Source organism: Sorex fumeus, unplaced genomic scaffold (assembly GCF_029834395.1).
Source record: "Sorex fumeus unplaced genomic scaffold, SorFum_2.1 ptg000101l, whole genome shotgun sequence".
Classification (NCBI taxonomy): Eukaryota; Metazoa; Chordata; class Mammalia; order Eulipotyphla; family Soricidae; genus Sorex; species Sorex fumeus.
In genome coordinates, this window is record NW_026606158.1 from 1,371,063 (window position 1) to 1,389,814 (window position 18,752).

Consider the following 18,752-nt stretch of genomic DNA (forward strand, 5'->3'; position numbering starts at 1 on the left):
CATACATAACAGTTGTGTATAGCAAAAGAAAGAAAGTAAATTGAAAATGATAGATATATGCGTATACGCAGTTGGAGTTTGTAATGATGGGGGAGATAGAAATACTATTGATTTCTGTCTCATCTATTTCGTATTAAGGGCTTTGGGTTTGAGAGGGGTTATTCGTCAACGTAGTATATTCATAGACAATATACACAAAGCATTACAAGTGTCTGCTAAATAAGCTGTTGTAGTGGCAGTGATAGATTTCCTGACAGAAGAAAATGAATGATGACAGTATTTATATTTGTTTTTCTTTTTCTTTTTGAGTCACACCAGCGATGCACAGGGGTTATTCCTGGTTCATGTACTCAGGAATTAGTCCTGGTGGTGCTTGGGGGACCATATGGGATGCTGGGAATCGAACCTGAGTCGACTGCATGCAAGGCAAATGCCCTACCCGCTGTGCTATCACTCCAGCCCTTAGTATTAAGTTCTTATTTAATTCAGATGAAATGGAAAAGGCATTATTCAGCATTATTCAGCTTTTATCCCTGTATATACAGTTTGATTTTTTTTTTTAATGAAAGCCGGAAATAAAGTAGATTTCTTGACTTACTTTGTATGTCTATTTTCTCTTCTTTCTTGCATTTACAGGAGGATATAATCTAAGGAAAGGAAGAACCAGCAGATCAAGATGTGTAGCTCTGTGGCTGCCAAGCTGTGGTTTTTGACAGACAGGCGAATCAGAGAAGATTATCCCCAAAAAGAGATCTTACGTGCATTAAAGGCCAAATGTTGTGAGGAAGAACTGGACTTCAGAGCTGTGGTGATAGATGAACTGGTTTTGACAATCGAGCAGGGAAACCTGGGTAAGCCTATACTAAGTGAACATTTTTTTTTCCTGGATGCTCAGGAACCATATATGGTATGGGAATTATCCAGGATTGGCCCAGGAGTGATCCCTGAGCACTGAGCTAGGAGTAAGCCCTGAGCACAGTTGGGTATAATGCTCCCTGCGCCCCCACAAGCCAATAAGTAAAATCTTGTATATTTTCTGGAAGAAATGGAAGCACTAGTGTTATTTAATATTCTCTTTAGGAAATATTTAGGAAAGATATTAACCAATGATAATACTAACAGATTTTTAATAAAATTACTTATGCAAACAATATAAAATACTATTTTTTATACTAGCAGTATGCAGGGCTTATTCCTGGCTCTGTGCAAGTATCACTTCTGACAGTTGGTAGTGGGGTGGCATATGACTTGATGGAGATCAAATCTGGTTGGCCACATTCAAGGTAAGCTTCTTATAACTCCTTGTCCTCAATTATAGCTGTCACTGTCACTGTCCTGCTCTTGTTCATCGATTTGCTTAAGTGGGCCCAGTAACATCTCCATTGTGACAATTGTTACTGTGTTTGGCATATCGAATATATCACAGGTAGCTTGTCAGGCTTTGCCGTGCAGGCGAGATGCTCTCAGTAGCTTGCCTGGCTCTCCAAGAGGGGCGGAGGAATCGAACTTGGGTTGGCCATGTTGGCTGTGTGCAGGGCAAACGCCTTACCCGCTGTGCTACCGCTCCAGCCCTCAATTATAGCAATATTGGTTATTTCTGTTATGAAATACTAAGGTGGAATTTAACAAGGTTTTTGAGGGGGGGGGAGGCTCATGATGCTTAGGAGCTGCTCCTGGTTCTGCACTCAGGAATTACTCCTGGAGTTGCTTGGGGGACTCTATGGGATGCCCAGGATTGAACTTGGATTGGCTGCATGCAAGGCAGAAACCCTACCCACTGTGCTATTGCTCTGGCCCCTACATTTTAATTTTTAGTGGGGAGAGGGGGGCTTTTGGGCCTCAGTGGTGCTCACTGGCTACTCTCAGCTGTACATTGGGTTATATCCTGAGGTGGTCAGGGATTGGACTGGAGTCAGGCCTGAAAATTATTTCTTTGTCCCTAAATTAATTTTCAGAAAACGTCTCAGGTCAGTGATAGCATTACTTTGTTACTGGAATTATTAGGCCATGTGTTCTGTTGTGTACTAATCAGTAAGATGGAGAGAGATGGCTATTGTGAGAATAGGATGCAAAGTTCAAATCTTCCATTGCATGGTAATTTCAGTCTAGGCTAATTAACAGTTACAGAATCTTGCTTGATTAATAAAGGACACCACAGATGTAAGACTTCCACTAAACATTTTTCTCTGTCCTCCTAACATTTATTTCATTCTCAGTACCTTTTTGTAGTAGTGATTGCTTTAGAAATGTCTTTTAAAATTGTTTTCATTTACCTAAATAAGTGATGACTATCTTTTTGAGGGATAGACAGTCTCAGTCCTGTTCTTTTATTCATATTGGTGCTGGAGCCATACCCATCAGTCCTGGTGGATAGAGAGAGGAAAGTATGTGGTGCTAGGATCAAAGCAAGGTGTGCATTTTCTACCACATCTGTCTTCATAGCTTTCTGATTTTTTGTTTTTTGGGTCAGAACCTGGCAGTGATCAGGGCTTGGGAGACAACATGTGGTGCTGGGGGTCAAACTGGTTAGCTATGTGCAAAGCAAGTACCCTACCCACTATACTATCGCTCCTGCTCAGTTCTCTGTGTTTTTAAAAATAATTGTATGTGTGTGCGTGCGTGCGTGCACGCATACATGTATACACATGTATACTTTGTTATTCTGATTCAGGAAATCCTTAACAGTCTCCCCCCCCCCCCCCCCAATTCTTTTTCCTTTCTGGGTCACACCCAGCAATGTTCAGGGTCTACTCCTTACTCTTCAGTCACAAATTAATCCTGGCTTTACTTTGGGGACCATATGGGATGCCCGGGATTGAACCAGGGTCAGTTGCATGCAAGGCAAATGCCCTGTACTATCGCTCCAGCCCCTTGACTTCATTCTTTAATCAAGGAATTTTTTAATCAAATATTTTTTGAGTATTTACCTTATGCAAGAGAATTGGTGTTGTGTGGTATAACTGATATTGGTGAGTAAGACATAGGTGCTATTCTACTGGGTAGATCAGCATTAGTTGGGGGTGGAGAGATTGTATAGCAGACAAGGTCCTTCTCTTGTACATAGCCAAAACCCCGCTTATCCCTGGCACTGATACGGCCCCCTGGGTCCCTTTAGGAGTGAGCCCTGAGCACAGAGCTGGTAATATGCCCTGAGCTGCTGGTGTGTCCTCCCACCTCTTTTAAAAAAACAAACAAAGATTAATAATGTGATCACAATTAAGTGGCCCTCCCGTTGATCATCGATTTGCTCGAGCGGGCCCAGTAACAATTAAGTGTGAAGTTACAATGTCGTTAAATTACCAACAGAATAGATTTTTCTTTGCCACTTGCCTGTAGTTGAGAGATACTCCTGGTTAGATCAGGGTAATTTTTTGCCCCCTAAAATTGAATTATCTGTTATGTACATTGGCAACTTAGAACTTTTTTTTTTTAACATCAGTGTAAATACAGTGTAAATACAATCAGAAACTTAATACTTTATTGGAAAAGACATGAAAGTCAATGTGATATTAGATTATAAAACATCATTTCCATAGGCTTCTGGTTTGTGTATATTTTATTTTGCTGTTTTTTAGGGGCTATACGTGTCAGTGCTCAGGGCTTACTCTTGTCTCTGCAAGGCTTAGGGAACTATACACAGGACCAAAGATTGAACCCAGGTCAGCCACATGCAAGGCAAATGCTCTACTGGCTGTACTATCTTTTTAGCCTATGGTATGTATATGCTTAAAGGCTGAAAATGCAAAGGTGGCATTTCTGAGTCCTCTTCTGGAGCCAAGATTATTTGTGTGACCCATCTTCTGCCAGTTTCGGCAGGTGGAAATAGGTATCTCTTTTTGTTTTTTTTTCAGGCACTATCTTGAAGATGCTTAGGAGTAACTCTAGGCTCTATGCTCAGGGATCACGCCTGGTGGGCTCAGAGGACCCTCTGGGGTGCTGGGGATTGAACCTTGGCATCTTTGGGTTTTGTTTGTTGGTAGAGTGTTTTCGTTTTGTTTTGTTTTGTTTTGTTGGAGGGTAAGGAAAACACCTTGTGGTGCTCTTGGTACTGTATGAAGCCAGAGATAGAACCCTGGTCTGCTGCAAGCACCTAAAATTTCTCTAGTATTTCTCCCCTTTAGAGTATTTCTTTTTAAAGGTGAACAGTTTCATTGTTAGGAATCGTTTATTATTTCACTTGTTTGGAGAACTTGTACGTTTCGTTAACTGTGAAGAAGATTTATTATAACATTAGGTTTTGTAAGACCCCTCTTTGTCTATTTGGTTTTGATTTTTGGGCCACTCCTGGCAGTGCTGAAGAGATGGTATTCGGTGCAAGTAGTTGAACTCAGGTCTTGCCTGCATGACTTGCTAAATTCTTAAGTGGCTTTACCATTTTTCATTTCTACTAGCAGTGAATGAGAGTCCTTTTTACACACATTCTTACTAGAATTTGGTGGTGTCAGCATTTTGAATTTTGGCCATTCTAAAAGGCTTGTAATGGTATGTCATTACTGTTTCAATTTGCAATTCCCTAATAATATATTGCTGAGCATCTTTTCATATGCTTATTTAGTTTCTTATCTCATTTTGTGCGGTTTCTATTTAGGTCTTTTGCCCATTTTTTAATTGAGGTGTTTGTTTTTCTATTGTTTGAGTTCTTTGTATAATTTAGAAAACAGTCTTGTATCAGATATTTTAATCATTCTTGTTTGGTCTTCTCATTCTCTTAACGTTATTGTTTGCAGAGCAAAAATGTGGAATTTTGATGATTTCCACCTTATCAATTACTGCTTTCCTCCATACATGTTCTATGTAAACCCCCTTGCTATTATTCTTTGTGTTTTGATTTGTTTAATCTTGAATCCCTTAAGCATTTTCCTGTAAGGTCGAATTGGTTGTTGGTGATGAACTTCTTAGATTTTCTTTAGAAAGCTACAGGATATTTTTCTTGAGGTCTCCGTCACTGTCACTGTCCTCTCGTTGTTCATCAATTTGCTCGAGCGGGCCCAGTAACATTGTGAGACTTGTTACTGTGTTTGGCATATCGAATACACCACGGGGAGCTTGCCGAGCTCTGCCGTGCTGGCAAGAGACTCTCGGTAGCTTGCCCGGCTCTCCGAGAGGGGCGGAGGAATCGAACTCCGGTGGGACAGGTTGGCCGCATGCAAGGCAAATGCCCTACCTGCTGTGCTATCGCTCCAGCCCTTTTCTTGTGGTATTTTATTTTATTTTTAAAAAATTTTTATTAGTGAAACACCATGAGGTACAGTTGTAGACTTACAAATTTTTGTTCTTGGATTTCAGTGCCCATCCCTCCACCAGTGCCCATTCCTACCACCACGGATTCCAGTATCCCTCCCACCCCCCACCCCACCCCTTCCCACCCTGCCTCTGTGGCAGGGCATTCCCTTTTTGTTCTCTCTCTCTCTTATTGGGTGATGTAGTTTGAAAAAGAGGCATTGATTGGCAATCATGTTCAGTCTATAGTCTACTTTGAGCATGCATCTCCCATCCTGGAAAGATCCTGTTGAGGTATTTTAGATTTCAGCACTTAGAATAGATTTCACTTTTGTTTGGACATGCTTTCCAGCCATATCCACTAGTTTGCTTACCAGAACACTCCACACTTTGTGGGTTTTTTTCCCCCCATTTTGGGGCCACACCTGGTGATTCTCAAGGATTTATTCTGCACTTGGGAATCACTCTTGTCAGGGACCATATGGGGTCCCGGGTATCAAACCCAGGTTGTTCACATCAAGGCAAGCACCTCACCCTGTCTCTCTGGTTGGAGGACACAACCTTTTTCTTGCTCTCTGTTTAGGGGTCGCTCCTCGCAGGGCTTGGGGAGAATCATATAGGGTGCCAGGGATCAAACCTTGGTGGTTTTTGGACCGTATATCTTGAGGGAGGCATGGGGAAGTAGGTGATTGTGGTGCAGAGAATTGTTTAGGCTCTACCCAGTTGTGTTCAAGGACTATTTCTGGCTCTGTGTTTAGGCGTGACCCCTGGCAGTGCTCTTTGGACCATATGTGGTACCGCAGATTGAACTGGGATTGGCCATGTGTGAAGCGAGCACCTTCAGCCCTGTTCTGTCTCTCCATCTTCCTGGACCATATCTTATGGTCTTTCCTTAGTCCTGTTTTAATTAGGGTCTGAAGCCTTTCAGCCTTCCTTTTAGTCTTTTATGACAGACTTCTGAAATGTCATCCAGGTATTTCCGTGGAGTACAGTTTTTGTTTAACATGGTTAGGTTGGAATATGTCTTTTTTTTTTTTTATCTTTTTGGGTCACATCTGACAATGCACAGGGATCACTCTTGGCTCTGCACTCAAGAATTACCCCTGGCGGTGCTCAGGGGACCATATGAGATTCTGGGAATCAACCCGGGTTTGCCGCGTGCAAGGCAAATGCCCTACCCACTGTGCTATCACTCCAGCTCCCAATATATATGCCTTTTGTGTGTGTGTGTGTGTGTGTGTGTGTGTGTGTGTGTGTGTGTGTGTGTTTTCTGTGTATATGTTTGGGGTGGGACGTGGGAGTGGTGGTATACCCAGTGTATATTATTCCTGGCCGTACACTCAGATCACCCCTGGTGGGACTCATCTGATGTGGTGCTGGGGATGAAACCAACCGACTGCAAACAAGATGGCGCCCTCCCTGCTGTACTATCTCTCTGGTCTAATATTTTTTAGGGGGAGTGGCATCCAGCAATGCGCAGAGCTTACTCCTGGCTCTACACTCTAGGATCACTCCTGGTGGGGCTGACGGAACTCTAGATAAAACCCAGGTTGGCCAAACGCAAAGCAAGAGCCATAATCACTGTATTATCTCTCCTGCCTTTGACCCAGTATTTTTTGCTGGTTAGTAAGCTAGCCCACAGATAATTATCTTGCCATCTGATGATATAAAGTTGCACTAGAGTTAAAAATTATTAAAACATAAATCTGTTTTGTACTTATATTGTATGTAGTTGGTTTTTTGCTTCAGTAATTGTTTTCAGTGTCTGTAACAATGACCATAACCATATGTATATTTGACAATGCATGTGTGGTTAATTTCTAGGCTCTCTCTTCTATACCATTAGAATATATATTTGCCTTAGATGCAGCACTATGCAGTTTTAATGTAGCCTTGTATTTAAGTTTTAAAATGAAGAAGTTTGACTTGTTCTTTTTTTTTTCCGGTATCAATTGTACTTTATCCCAATCTCCACTCTCTCTCTCTCTCTCTCTCTCTCTCTCTCTCTCTCTCCCTCTCTCTCTCTCTTTCTTCCCCCCTCCCAAGTCCACTTTCATTCTCCTTCTTGCTCCCCTCATTCTCCTTCTGGCCTCTGGATCTGACTCTGCCCCTCCGCTCTTAAAGTCTTAGTTTATATAGCAATCACATAGGGTGGTGATACAAAGTTGGGTTGAACATTAACAAATCAACAAAGAGGAGTAAGACCACTCCTCCAGGAGATTAACTCAAGGATAAAATCTCATCTAAAGAGATTACTCCAGATTACTAGGAGATCTGCTCAAGGGTAGACTTTTCTCAGCTAGTAATCCACTTAAATAGTTGTAGTAAATCTACTTCTAATATTTCATTCTGTATGAGCAGAGTAAGAGATATAAACTTAAGGTTTGGTTATTCCTGAGGACATCTCACTATATATAGACCACAGTCCTCAGGCCAGGTTAGTCTTCCTAACCCCAGCAGGTTCCTAATCTTGTCTTTTGTTCCTAATCTTACTTTTGGATCATGACAGCATTTGTCTATGACCATGCTCTCATCTTATAGTTGAGTATTGCGGTGCTTTGGCCTGGCCCATTTCGATGCCAGGGTAGCTCACAGCTTGCCCTGGGTCTATTCAGTCCTTCGTCGGGACCCTGCTTTGGGGTGCTAAGAATTAAGATCAACTGAGTCAAGAAAGCAGATGCCCAGGAATAAATATTATTTGGAGTCAATCAAGTCCCAAGTTACAAAAGTTCCGGGAGCTGGGTTTTATAGTCTCTGGATCTTGGCCGTTGATGGGATTACACAACGGGGTGGGGGGGGGGAGGAGGCAGTTCGTGGGTGTGACCCCCACCTACTGGAAGATGGAGGATCTGGGTGGAGGATGCTCAGCCCCGATCTGAGCAGGCTTGGAGATCTGAGTCCCGGGACCCACATGCCTTTGTTCCTCTGCTGGTACCTTCATGCGTGTGGAGAGTGGTCTCAGCATGGTTGTGGCTGGTTCTGGAGGTCTTCCGGCTGCCGGGACTCTGCTTGGGGTGGGGAGAAAAACTCAACCCGCCCCCCTCTAAGGGGCCCAGGCAAGGACAGCCAGGCGCGGGGGACAGGAGACTCTGCTGACTTGTTCGTTTTTCAATCTTGCTTTATTTAAAACCACATGAGATCCCATATAAGCTTTAGGATTTTTTTCCTATTGCTGCAAAATACATTATTGGAATTTTGAAAAGGATTGCATTGATCAATAGATCACTTGTATTGTCTTTTTTCAAAATATATATACATATTGGATAGGAAGGATATATTGGGGTGTTGCAGGGAGAAAGAATTCAGGAGGGACAGTGCCTGCACTCTAGGGAGTGTTGAGGTACCCACCATTTGTCCAGAGCCCAGAGATAGGGATGTATTTAATAACCCCATAGCTATCTCAGATGAGCCTCTTGTCAGCTACCATGTCTTCAAAGTTATCCACATTAAACTCAATAAACCTTTTTCTTGATGATAATGGGTCTCTGGTTGCCAGGGACTTGAACTGGGACCATTGTAGAGCATGTTACCCACTTTGTTTGAAGCCTTAATCTGGGCATAGTAAGAGGACAAATCCACCAGATAGTACTGTCACCAGATCCCTTAGGGCAATTCTACCAGTAACAGGCTGCAAACACTACCAGGAGGCTGCTGTTGGCAGACATTGTACACTGAACCACTATTAACATTTTATCTGTATTTATTTGGTTTGGGTTGGGGGTGGGGGGAGAGTCTCAACCTGCTGTGCCCAGAGTTTACTACTTTCTCTGCACTGAGGGATCATTTCTGGTGGCCCTTGAGGGATCATAATAATGATAGGGATTGAACTCATTCATATGCAAGGCAAGAACCCTACCTGCTATACTTTGACCCAATTCGTTATTTATTTATTTATTTATTTATTTATGGGTCACACCCAGCAATGCTCAGGGATTGCTCCTGGCTTTGCACTCAGGATGCTGGGGATTGAACCTGGGTTGGCCATGTGCAAATCAAATGCCCCATCTGCTGTGCTATCTCTTCAGCCCCTGACCCAATTTATTCTTGTTTTTTTTTTCTTTTTGGGTCACACCTGGCGATGCACAGGGGTTACTCCTGGTTCTGCACTTAGGAGTTACTCCTGACGGTGCTCAGGGGACCATATGGGATGCTGGGAATCGAACCCAGATTGGCCGCGTGCAAGGCAAACGCCCTACCCGCTGTGCTATCTCTCCAGCCCCCAAGTTATACAAGCACATGCGACATGTGCGCTAGTCCTTTAGCCCTTGAACTGTTAACCTTTGAGCTGTCTTTCTGGTCCAGATTACTTATTTTTATTTTCTCTGGGTTGAGGTGGGAGGGTCAGGTAACCACTCCTGATTTTGCGTGGTGGAGATCATGTGGTACCAGAATGGAGCCCAGGCTCCCTTCATTGCAAAAACATGCACTCAGTCTACTATCTCTCTTGTTGATGTGTTACTTTTTAAATTCCCCCCCCCCTCTCTCACACACACACACACACACACACACACACACACACACCACTTGCAGTGCTTGTCAGGGTCATGCACTTTACATGTATGTGATGTTCCCACACTTCTGACCTGTAGTGCATCAAAGACCACATGCTTTTTTGTTGTGTTTTGTTTCATAAAGGGCCTGGGGTGGGGAAAGTGTCACTCCTGGTGATAGTTCCCTACCCAGGCCAAGTGATTGTTGTGCTCCAGACCATGCAGGGCCCGGATTGAAGCCTTATGCACAATATTATTTATTAGGGTTTTTTTGTTCAATTTAACTAGAGATTTGTTAGTTGCTTACAAATTTTTATGGTTAGTCAATATAAAAATTCCAGAGAGTACTTACAGATATAGTAGACTATCTGAGAGTTGACTATTTGGCATACATAAAGCAGAAAGCAATTAGGACTACCTCTTTTATTCAGAATGAAAATTTAATAACCCATGGCATACTTTGTGAAACCAGTAATTAAGTAATTATCTTTATTGTCTTGGAGCCATGGCCTTGTTAAGGATATGCTTGAAAAGTCTAGTATAGTTTGTCACACAAAGCTTCTATAAGTTAGACCTCATTGCCTTGACTCACTCAAACTCTGTTCCTTACCTATAAAATAAAAGCTTTGTTCTTTATTTAAAGCATTAAAGTAGGCGCATTTACCATTCTGGTAAAGTGTTCCATATCTTTGCATTCTTCTAAAGTCAGGCTTTTTTTTTTCTTTTTGAGTCACACCCAGCAGTGCTCAGGGGTTACTTCTGGCTCTGCACTCAGGAATTACTCCTGGCAGTGCTCGGGGGGACCATATGGGATGCTGGCAATTGAACCTGGTTGGCCGCATGCAAAGCCCTACCCACTGTGCTATCACTCCAGCCCCAAGTCAGGCATTCTTTGTTTTGCGAATTCACTGCTAGATCTATGTGGGATGTGTACTAGGCTCTCTTCATTCTGGAGAAACTCATCTTGTGATTGTAAAACTCTTTTATTTCCCAAATACGCTTATCTTAATTTTAAAAGAAGAGAAATTAAATGAAAAGAGCATGAGAAATTTTGAAGCAGGAGACTAGAATGACTTTCTGATGGCATTGAGAAATAGAATACAAGCAATGAAAAGGCTAAAAAATGTGCAATAATATTATATGCATATATACATTTAAAACTTACATATATGCATGTGTGTGTGTATATATATATGTATATGTAAGTTTTTAAAGATTTATTTTGCAGTGCTGGGTATAAAAACCAGGAGCTTGGGGTTGGGGAGATTGTCCAGTGGGTAGGGCGCTTGCCTTGCATGCAGCAGACCTGGCCCAATCCATATGGTCCTATAAGCCTACCAAGATAGATTGATTCCTTACTCAGAACCCGGACTTAGCTCTGAGCACTGCTAAGTGTGATTCACAAACAAAAGTAAAATAATACCAGGAGCTCATCTGAGACATGTGCTCTACTACTGACATACAGTGGCTCCTTTAATGCTTATGAGAAAATCGCTTCTTTAATTGTCTTTAATATCTTCTGCCTCAGATATTAAATAGATTGGATACGTACTTAATAGATTGGATACATTGGACTTATGGATAAAGAAACAACCTCCCAAACTATTTCTAGTAGCAGTGCCCGTATGTTCCAATAGCACTCCCCCATCCACCGTTGTAAACTCAGTACTTGATAGCCACTAATAGGTATTTAGCACTGGATCCAAATAATTTGCTGAGTACTTTATGTGCTTTTTCCCCTGTCATCGTCCTTGAAACCTCTTAAGTGGGGCTAGGCTTTTATTTCCAGGCTCAGCGTATCTAAAGTAGGTGCTTAGCAGATGCTTTTTAATGAATAAAAGGATGAATAGGTAAATGGATGAGTCCTTAAGGGCACTTTGTCTTTTTGTTTGTCAATTTCATGAAGTATTTGTCTAGTCTGTTTTATTTTACTACCCATAGAATGTACTCAAACATGCTTAGTTGTCTGCAGGAATAAAATTTAAGGAAATGAATTGAGTATTTTTCCTAGGGGCATCATATTTCTTTATATTCCGTATGCCTTGCCCTCTTTTTATAACACTGGATATTTAGTTATTTTTTTACCGGATCCTGTTTTTTTTTAAACAGTACTTAAAACGGAAGCTAGCAAGTTATTCATTCAGCACATAACATGTCTTTATAATGGACTGTGTGACTTGATTACTTGTTTGCTTTCTATTTTCTTTTTCTCCTTTCTCTTCTCTCCTTGAAACAAATGCTTGTCAGCTGCAATGCGGCAGTGCTTAGTGATAACAAGGTGCACTGTTATAGTAAACTTCCTTTTGTTTGTTTCTATAATACATGGATCTGGGAAATGAATTTCATCGGTTTCTTTTTATTCCCAAAAGAATATACCTTTGAGTGGAGGAAGGGGTGGGACGTGGGAATCTAGACCAGACTTGGAAACAGATTGTAGAGGAAAAGATTGCTGAGGATGTTAAAAGGTTTATTTTGATAGGAAACAAAATATATCTTGCTAGAAGCAGTGAATCAGATAGGAAAGGCTTTTAGAGAAATGGAGCTTACACAATTTAAAAAAAAAGAGAGAGAAATGGAGCCTTAAACTTCTTTTAGATACTGGGTAGTTAGTAGCAATAAGAGTTCTAGTTTTTTTTTGTTTGTTTGTTTGCTTTGTTTTGTTTTGTTTGCTTTTTGGGTTACTCCTGGCTCTGCACTCAGGAATTACTCCTGGTGGTGCTCAGGGGACCATATGGGATGCTGGGGATCGAGCCCAGGTTGACTGCGTGCAAGGTAAACAAACGCCCTACCCGCTGTGCTATCGCTCCAGCTCCCTGTTTATTTTTTGGAAGGGGGTTAGGCTATGGGATTTCTTTAGTTTTACAGATGGGAAATACCACCTACTTTTGGATGGTGAATGACGTCTCATATACTCACTGTATCTTTTCTTGCTTTTCCAAAACCATTAAACTCGCATCCTGAGATCTAATATACATGTTAGATTCTAGATTTGGTTATGATTATTTAGTTTTATTCTCTCCCCTCAAAGATGAGCTAAAAATGTTGATTTTTTTTTTTTGCAGGGTGGGGGGTCGGGCAGGACATATTTCTGACTCTGTGCTGTGGTCAGGACATATTTCTGGCTCTGCTTAGGGGTCACTCCTGGTTGTGTTCGGGAAACTATAAATGGGTCAGGGACCAAATTGGGGTAAACCATGTACAAGGCAAGTGTCTTAACAACCTCTACTATCTTTCCAAATTTTTATTAAAAATTTTACGTAGAGGGGCTGCAGTGATAGCACAGCGGGTAGGGGCGTTTGCCTTGCACGTGGAAGACCCGGGTTCGAATCCCAGCATCCCATATGGTCCCCTGAGTACTGTTTTTTTTTTTTTTTAATTTTTTTTTTATTTATTGAATCACCTTGGGAAAGGTTACAAAGCTTTCAGGTTTAGGTCTCAGTCATGCAAATATCAAACACATTTCCCTTTACCAATACTTTTTTTTTTACCATGAAGAACCCCAATAAAACCCCACCCCCCACCCCTCCCAGTCCCTGTGGGGCAGATGAATTCTAGTTAACACTCTATCTGCTTTGATTAGATTCATTGTTTCAATAAAAGATTCACCACTATAATTTAGAGTTTACCCCCCCCCCCCCCCCCAAATCAGACATGCTGAAAAAGCATTGTGACGTGATTTGCGTTCTACAGCTGGGTTCAAGAATTAAATGTTGGTTTTGGATTTCTGCTATTTTACTTATTGACCCTGGAAGTATTTATACTGAAAGTCAGATAGTTAAGAAATTGGTTTCTGTGCTCTGGAGTCGTGGCCGTGCTGGAGAGCCGCTAGTGGGGGGCAACTGGTGGCCTCGGTAGGGCGTGAAGGGCGGACCGAAACGCCCCCTTCCCATGAGGTTTTAGTCGCCCCCCCACTCCCCCGGCTCATACCTGCTGTCCACAAGGCTCCCATGCGGCCGCCATCTTTCTTTCCAGAGAGGAGAAGGCGACTGGGGCAACACCCTTTCCCCTCCGGACAGACATGATGGCCTGGATTAACGCATAGTCCTTTCACTTTTCTGCTCCAAGCTGCCGGGTTCTGCATTAAGTCCCTGTGCTTCTGGGGCTGTGGCCGTGCTGGAGAGCCGCTCGCGGGGGGCAACTGGTGACCTCGGTAGGGCGTGAAGGATGGACTGGAATGCCCCCCTTCCCATGAGGTTTTAGTCGCCCCCACACCCCCGGCTCATACCTGCTGTCCACAAGGCTCCCATGTGGCCGCCACCTTTCTTTCCAGAGGGAGGAGGGCGGAAGGGACCAACACCCTTTCCCCTCCGGGCAGACATGATGGCCTGGATTAACGTATAGTCCTTTCACTTTTCTGCTCCAAGCTGCTGGGTTCTGCATTAAGTCCTTGTGCTTCTGGGGCTGTGGCCGTGCTGGAGAGCCGTTCATGGGGGGCAACTGGTGACCTCGGTAGGGCGTGAAGGACGGACCGGAACGCCCCCCTTCCCATGAGGTTTTAGTCGCCCCCACACCCCCGGCTCATACCTGCTGTCCACAAGGCTCCCATGCGGCCGCCATCCTTCTTTCCAGAGAAGAGAGGGCGAATGGGGCAACACCCTTTCCCCTCTGGCAGACTTGATGGCCTGGATTAACGCATAGTCCTTTCACTTTTCTGCTCCAAGCTGCTGGGTTCTGCATTAAGTCCTTGTGCTTCTGGGGCTGTGGCCGTGCTGGAGAGCCGCTCGTGGGGGGCAACTGGTGGCCTCGGTAGGGTGTGAAGGACGGACCGGAACGCCCCCCTTCCCATGTCCCTGAGTACTGTTAGGAGTAATTTCTGAGTGCAGAGCCAGGAGTGACCCCTGTGTATTGCCGGGTGTGACTCAAAAAGAAAAAAAAATTATGTAGAAAAAGTAGAAAAGTTAAGTAAAAAAGTTACACATGGCCAACCCAGATTCAATCGCTGGCACCTCATATTTTCCACTGAGCATTTCCAGAAATGATCCCTGAGTGCAGAACCAGGAGTAAGCCCTGAGCACCAATGGGTATGGCACCAGGAGGACGCAACTTTTACCTTGGGTTTTTGAGTGTTTTTTTTGGGCCACACCAAGCGAGCAACGGTCAGGGATCTGCTCTCAGGAATTACTCCTGGAGATGTTCAAGGACCACATGGAATGTTGGGGGTCAAACCTGTGTTGGCCATGTGTAAAGCAAAAACCCTACCCACTGTTCCACTGCTCCAGCCCCTGCATTTTTTTAAAGCTATTAACTTCTTAGACTGGTTTCCACATGAAGATATATGATATAGCTCATACTTTATATACTATATACCTGCAGAAGAATCATGTACATGTATGTAGAGTTTCAATTTATAGTTCAACTTTTTTTTTAACAGAATAATAAATAGTTCTACTTTGAACCCTGTGTTATCATAGAGTTTTGTTTTTAATTTTAATGTTTGATCCATACCTGGCTGGGCTCTGTTATTACTTCTACCTTAATGCGCTGGACTCTCCCCTGGCAGTACCAGGGGGACTGTGCCATGCTGAGGCTCAAACCTGGCCCTCTGGCACACAGAGCATGTATACTAACTCTCTGAGTTATTTTTCCTTCCCTTCCACAAAATATTTTCTATCTTGATTCAAATTCAGCCTTTGTCCTAAACTAGATTTTCTTTCCAAGCTTCCTTTTTTCCATATCCGAGTCTCAACATAATTTCATTATTTTTACTCCTCATTGAATACTTTTTTAAATTATTATTTAAAAATTTGGCTTGTTAAAATGCTTCTTAGGTTTGTCTATTGAAGCAATTTGCTGCTTTATTTGAAATGATGAAGAGCGGACATACACAATTTTCTGCACATATATAAGAATAACATTCTTTGGGCTGTTCTTTTTTTTTTTTCCTTTTTGGGTCACACCTGCACACCTGGCAATGCACAGGGGTTACTCCTGGCAGTGCTCAGGGGACCATATGGGATGCTGGGATCGAACCCGGGTCAGCCGCATGCAAGGCAAACGCCCTACCTGCTGTGGTATCTCTCCAGCCCCCATGGGCCTCTTTTTTTTTTAACTTATGAATAATACATAAACACAATATATTCTCCGGGTTGGGTTTTTTTTTTAATGTAGGAACATAGATTTATGAAACTCTTTAATGACATTGTGGTGTTTCATTGTATCAACGCAATAAAATTTTTTTGGTTAATACAAAATTTTTTTTTTGGGGGGGGGCCATACTTGGCAATGCAAATGGGTTGCTCCTGTCTCTGCCCTTGGGAATTATTTCTGGCAGTGTTCATGGGACTATATGGAATGCTGGGGATTGAAACCAGGTAGGCTGTGTTCAAGTAAAGCTCCCTATCCACTGTACTATTGTTCTGGCTTTAACATAGGAATTTTATCATTAAATTTCCCTTTTTTTTTAATTATAGAGGAGTATAATTTAAGGAGGAATGGTGTCTCTCTAACCATTAATTGTTGACAAAATTTTAGTTACCAAAGCTGAATATACCAAACTTTACCATACTTAGGGTGCGGGGCAATGCGGGGTGTCACAGCTGACTATACTGAGGGGTTACGCCTGTATACGGGAATTACTCCTGGTGGTGCTTGGGGAGTATATTGGATGTTGGGGATGGAATCCGGGTCTGCCATGTGCAAGGCAAATTCCCTACCCGCCATGCTATTGTTCTAGTCCCTATACCAAGCTTTAATATAGAAATCTCTTTTAAATATATAGCTTTTGTTCTTATCTATTTTAGGTCTGCGGATCAATGGAGAGCTAATTACTGCCTATCCCCAGGTGGTGGTCGTAAGAGTACCAACCCCTTGGGTGCAAAGTGACAGTGACATCACTGTTTTGCGCCACCTAGAGAAGATGGGATGCCGGTTGATGAATCGACCTCAAGCCATCCTGAATTGTGTTAACAAGTTTTGGACATTCCAAGAATTGGCTGGCCATGGTGTTCCTCTGCCAGATACTTTCTCTTATGGTGAGTTCATCAGTTAGGAATGAACGGTTTGCTAGGGGCTGTGCTCAAGTGGTAGAGTGCATGTAAGACATGTGGAGGACACGACCCTGGAAGGCCCTGGGTTCCATCTTGGAATCACATCTATCAACCCCCCGTCCTGGCTCCCAATACCTACAGGAGTGACTCCATAATGATAAAAATAATGTGTAAGTTTATTTTTAGAGCAGATAATTTTGAGCCCTGTACTAAGCTGTAGGGTTATTGTGAGCATGAAAGAACTTGTTATAAAAGTGACTTTCTGTTTTAGGTAGAGTGTTTTCAATATTCAGCTCCATGATTCCATGATGTAGAATGGACTTGGCACACTTGTTCTATAAAGAGCCGCCTAGTAGATAGGACCTTGCAAGTTCTATGTTACATCCTGCAGTAATACTGTTATACTATGAAAATGAGGATTATATAGACAGTGGCTCAGTCTGCTCCATAGGCTTTAGTTATAGAATACTTTATTTTTCATTTGTATTGGGGTTTTGGGCCACACTGGCAATGCTTAGGGGTTAATTTTGGTTCTGCACTCAGGAATCATGCAATCATGCCTGGCAATGCTCCAGACCACGTGGGATGCCAAGGATTAATCCTAGGTTTGCCACATGCAAGGCAAATGCTATAACTGCTGTATTCTCACACTGGTCCAGATCCTTCATTTTTTTTTTAAAACAGCGACTTAAAAAAATTATTATTTTTTTAAATTTAAAGACTCATGACATGGCATGTGTGGGTCAATTGTTACTGTTGGTGTTTGTTTTTATAAATGCATAAGTTAAAACAATATGAATATCTTGAGAGTTGCAGCTTCCTGATGCTTTTGAATTTGCAGCGGATATCATGATTCTACAAATCTGAATTTAAGATAGGAAGGGTAAGAGATGTAGTAGCGGTAGCACTTGCCTTGCACACAGCTGACTCCTGTTTGTTTGTGGTGCCGGCACACCTATGGTCTGAAAGCATCACCAGTTGTGGTTTCTGAGCACAGAGCCAGAAGAAGCCCTGAGTGTGCCATTCTCCACCCACAAAACGAAAAAGAAAAAGAAAAAAAGAAAGAGCAGAGAATAGAAAAGAGCTAACCAAATGTTTTCCTGTGCTTTAATGTTGGAGAGTTAAAATTTGGGGACACAGTTGTCTTAATTTCTCCAAGATGCGGTTCTTTAATGAATTTTTTCCTGTTTTAAATTTTCCTATATCATCATGCTGATTTTGAGGGATGTCTCCCAAGTGGAACTCACCAAGAATTCCCCCAGTTAAGCCACTAGGGGCAAGATGATCAGGCCCCTGGTGGTTCTGTGATTAGGCCAGGGGTTCTTGATCTACTCAGGCTGTGTTGAAGGTCTCCAGTGCCACCAGAGATGTCAGGGGACCATGTGGTACCAGGAATCAAACCAAGGTCCTGCACATGCTAGATTCTTATAAATACAACCTGGTTTTGCTCTAGCCTTGGCATAACTCCATTTGTTCTTGTACAATTAATTCAATAAAACGTAAGATGGCCAGGGCCAGAGAGATAGTAAGGAATTAAGGCACTTGCACTGCATGCCTCCAGCCCCCGTGTCAGCCCTAGAATTGTCTATGATTTCCTCAGTGCTCTCAACGCATGACTACAGTGTGGGAAGAACTCAAATAATGGAGATAAGAAAAATTGGTAGGGCTGGGGATATAGTATAGGGATTCAAGCGCTTGCCTAAGATAGAGGCGACCCTCATTGATCCCTGGCACTGCAGATGACCACCCGAGCACCACCAGGAATGATTCCTGAATATCACTGGGTGAAGCCCAAAACAAGAAAAAGAATGAAAAAATGGTTTATATGTTTGTGAGACGTTTGACATCTATTCATCTTTGGATGAGTCCTCTTTTTTGTTTGTTTTGCTTTTAAGTTTGGGGGCCACAACCAGCAGTTCTCTGGGTGCCACTCCTGATGAGGTACTTGGGGAACCTTGAAGTGCTGGGGCCCAACCTAGGTGCCAAGCAAGCACTCTAGCCCTTAGAGCTCAGACCAAAGGGCTCAGACCTCTTCCTTTCCCTTTCCCTTTCCCTT

At 42.7% G+C, this 18,752-nt stretch overlaps 1 protein-coding gene and 1 pseudogene across 2 annotated transcripts in view; one reads left to right on the top strand and one right to left on the bottom strand.

Annotated features, from left to right (window-relative positions):
• Positions 1-636: 636 nt before the first annotated feature.
• The window catches only part of RIMKLB (ribosomal modification protein rimK like family member B), a 30,081-nt gene continuing 11,965 nt past the window's right edge, over positions 637-18,752 (top strand). For both annotated transcript variants that reach the window (XR_008795246.1, XM_056134687.1), the window contains exons 1-2: positions 637-851; positions 16,451-16,681. Coding sequence is in view for 1 of the 2 variants with exons in the window: in XM_056134687.1 (XP_055990662.1) it covers positions 677-851; positions 16,451-16,681 (406 nt within the window). In the remaining variant the exon portion in view is untranslated. The remainder of the gene's footprint in view (positions 852-16,450; positions 16,682-18,752) is intronic.
• On the bottom strand, positions 8,807-8,920 carry LOC130042546 (uncharacterized; annotated as a pseudogene).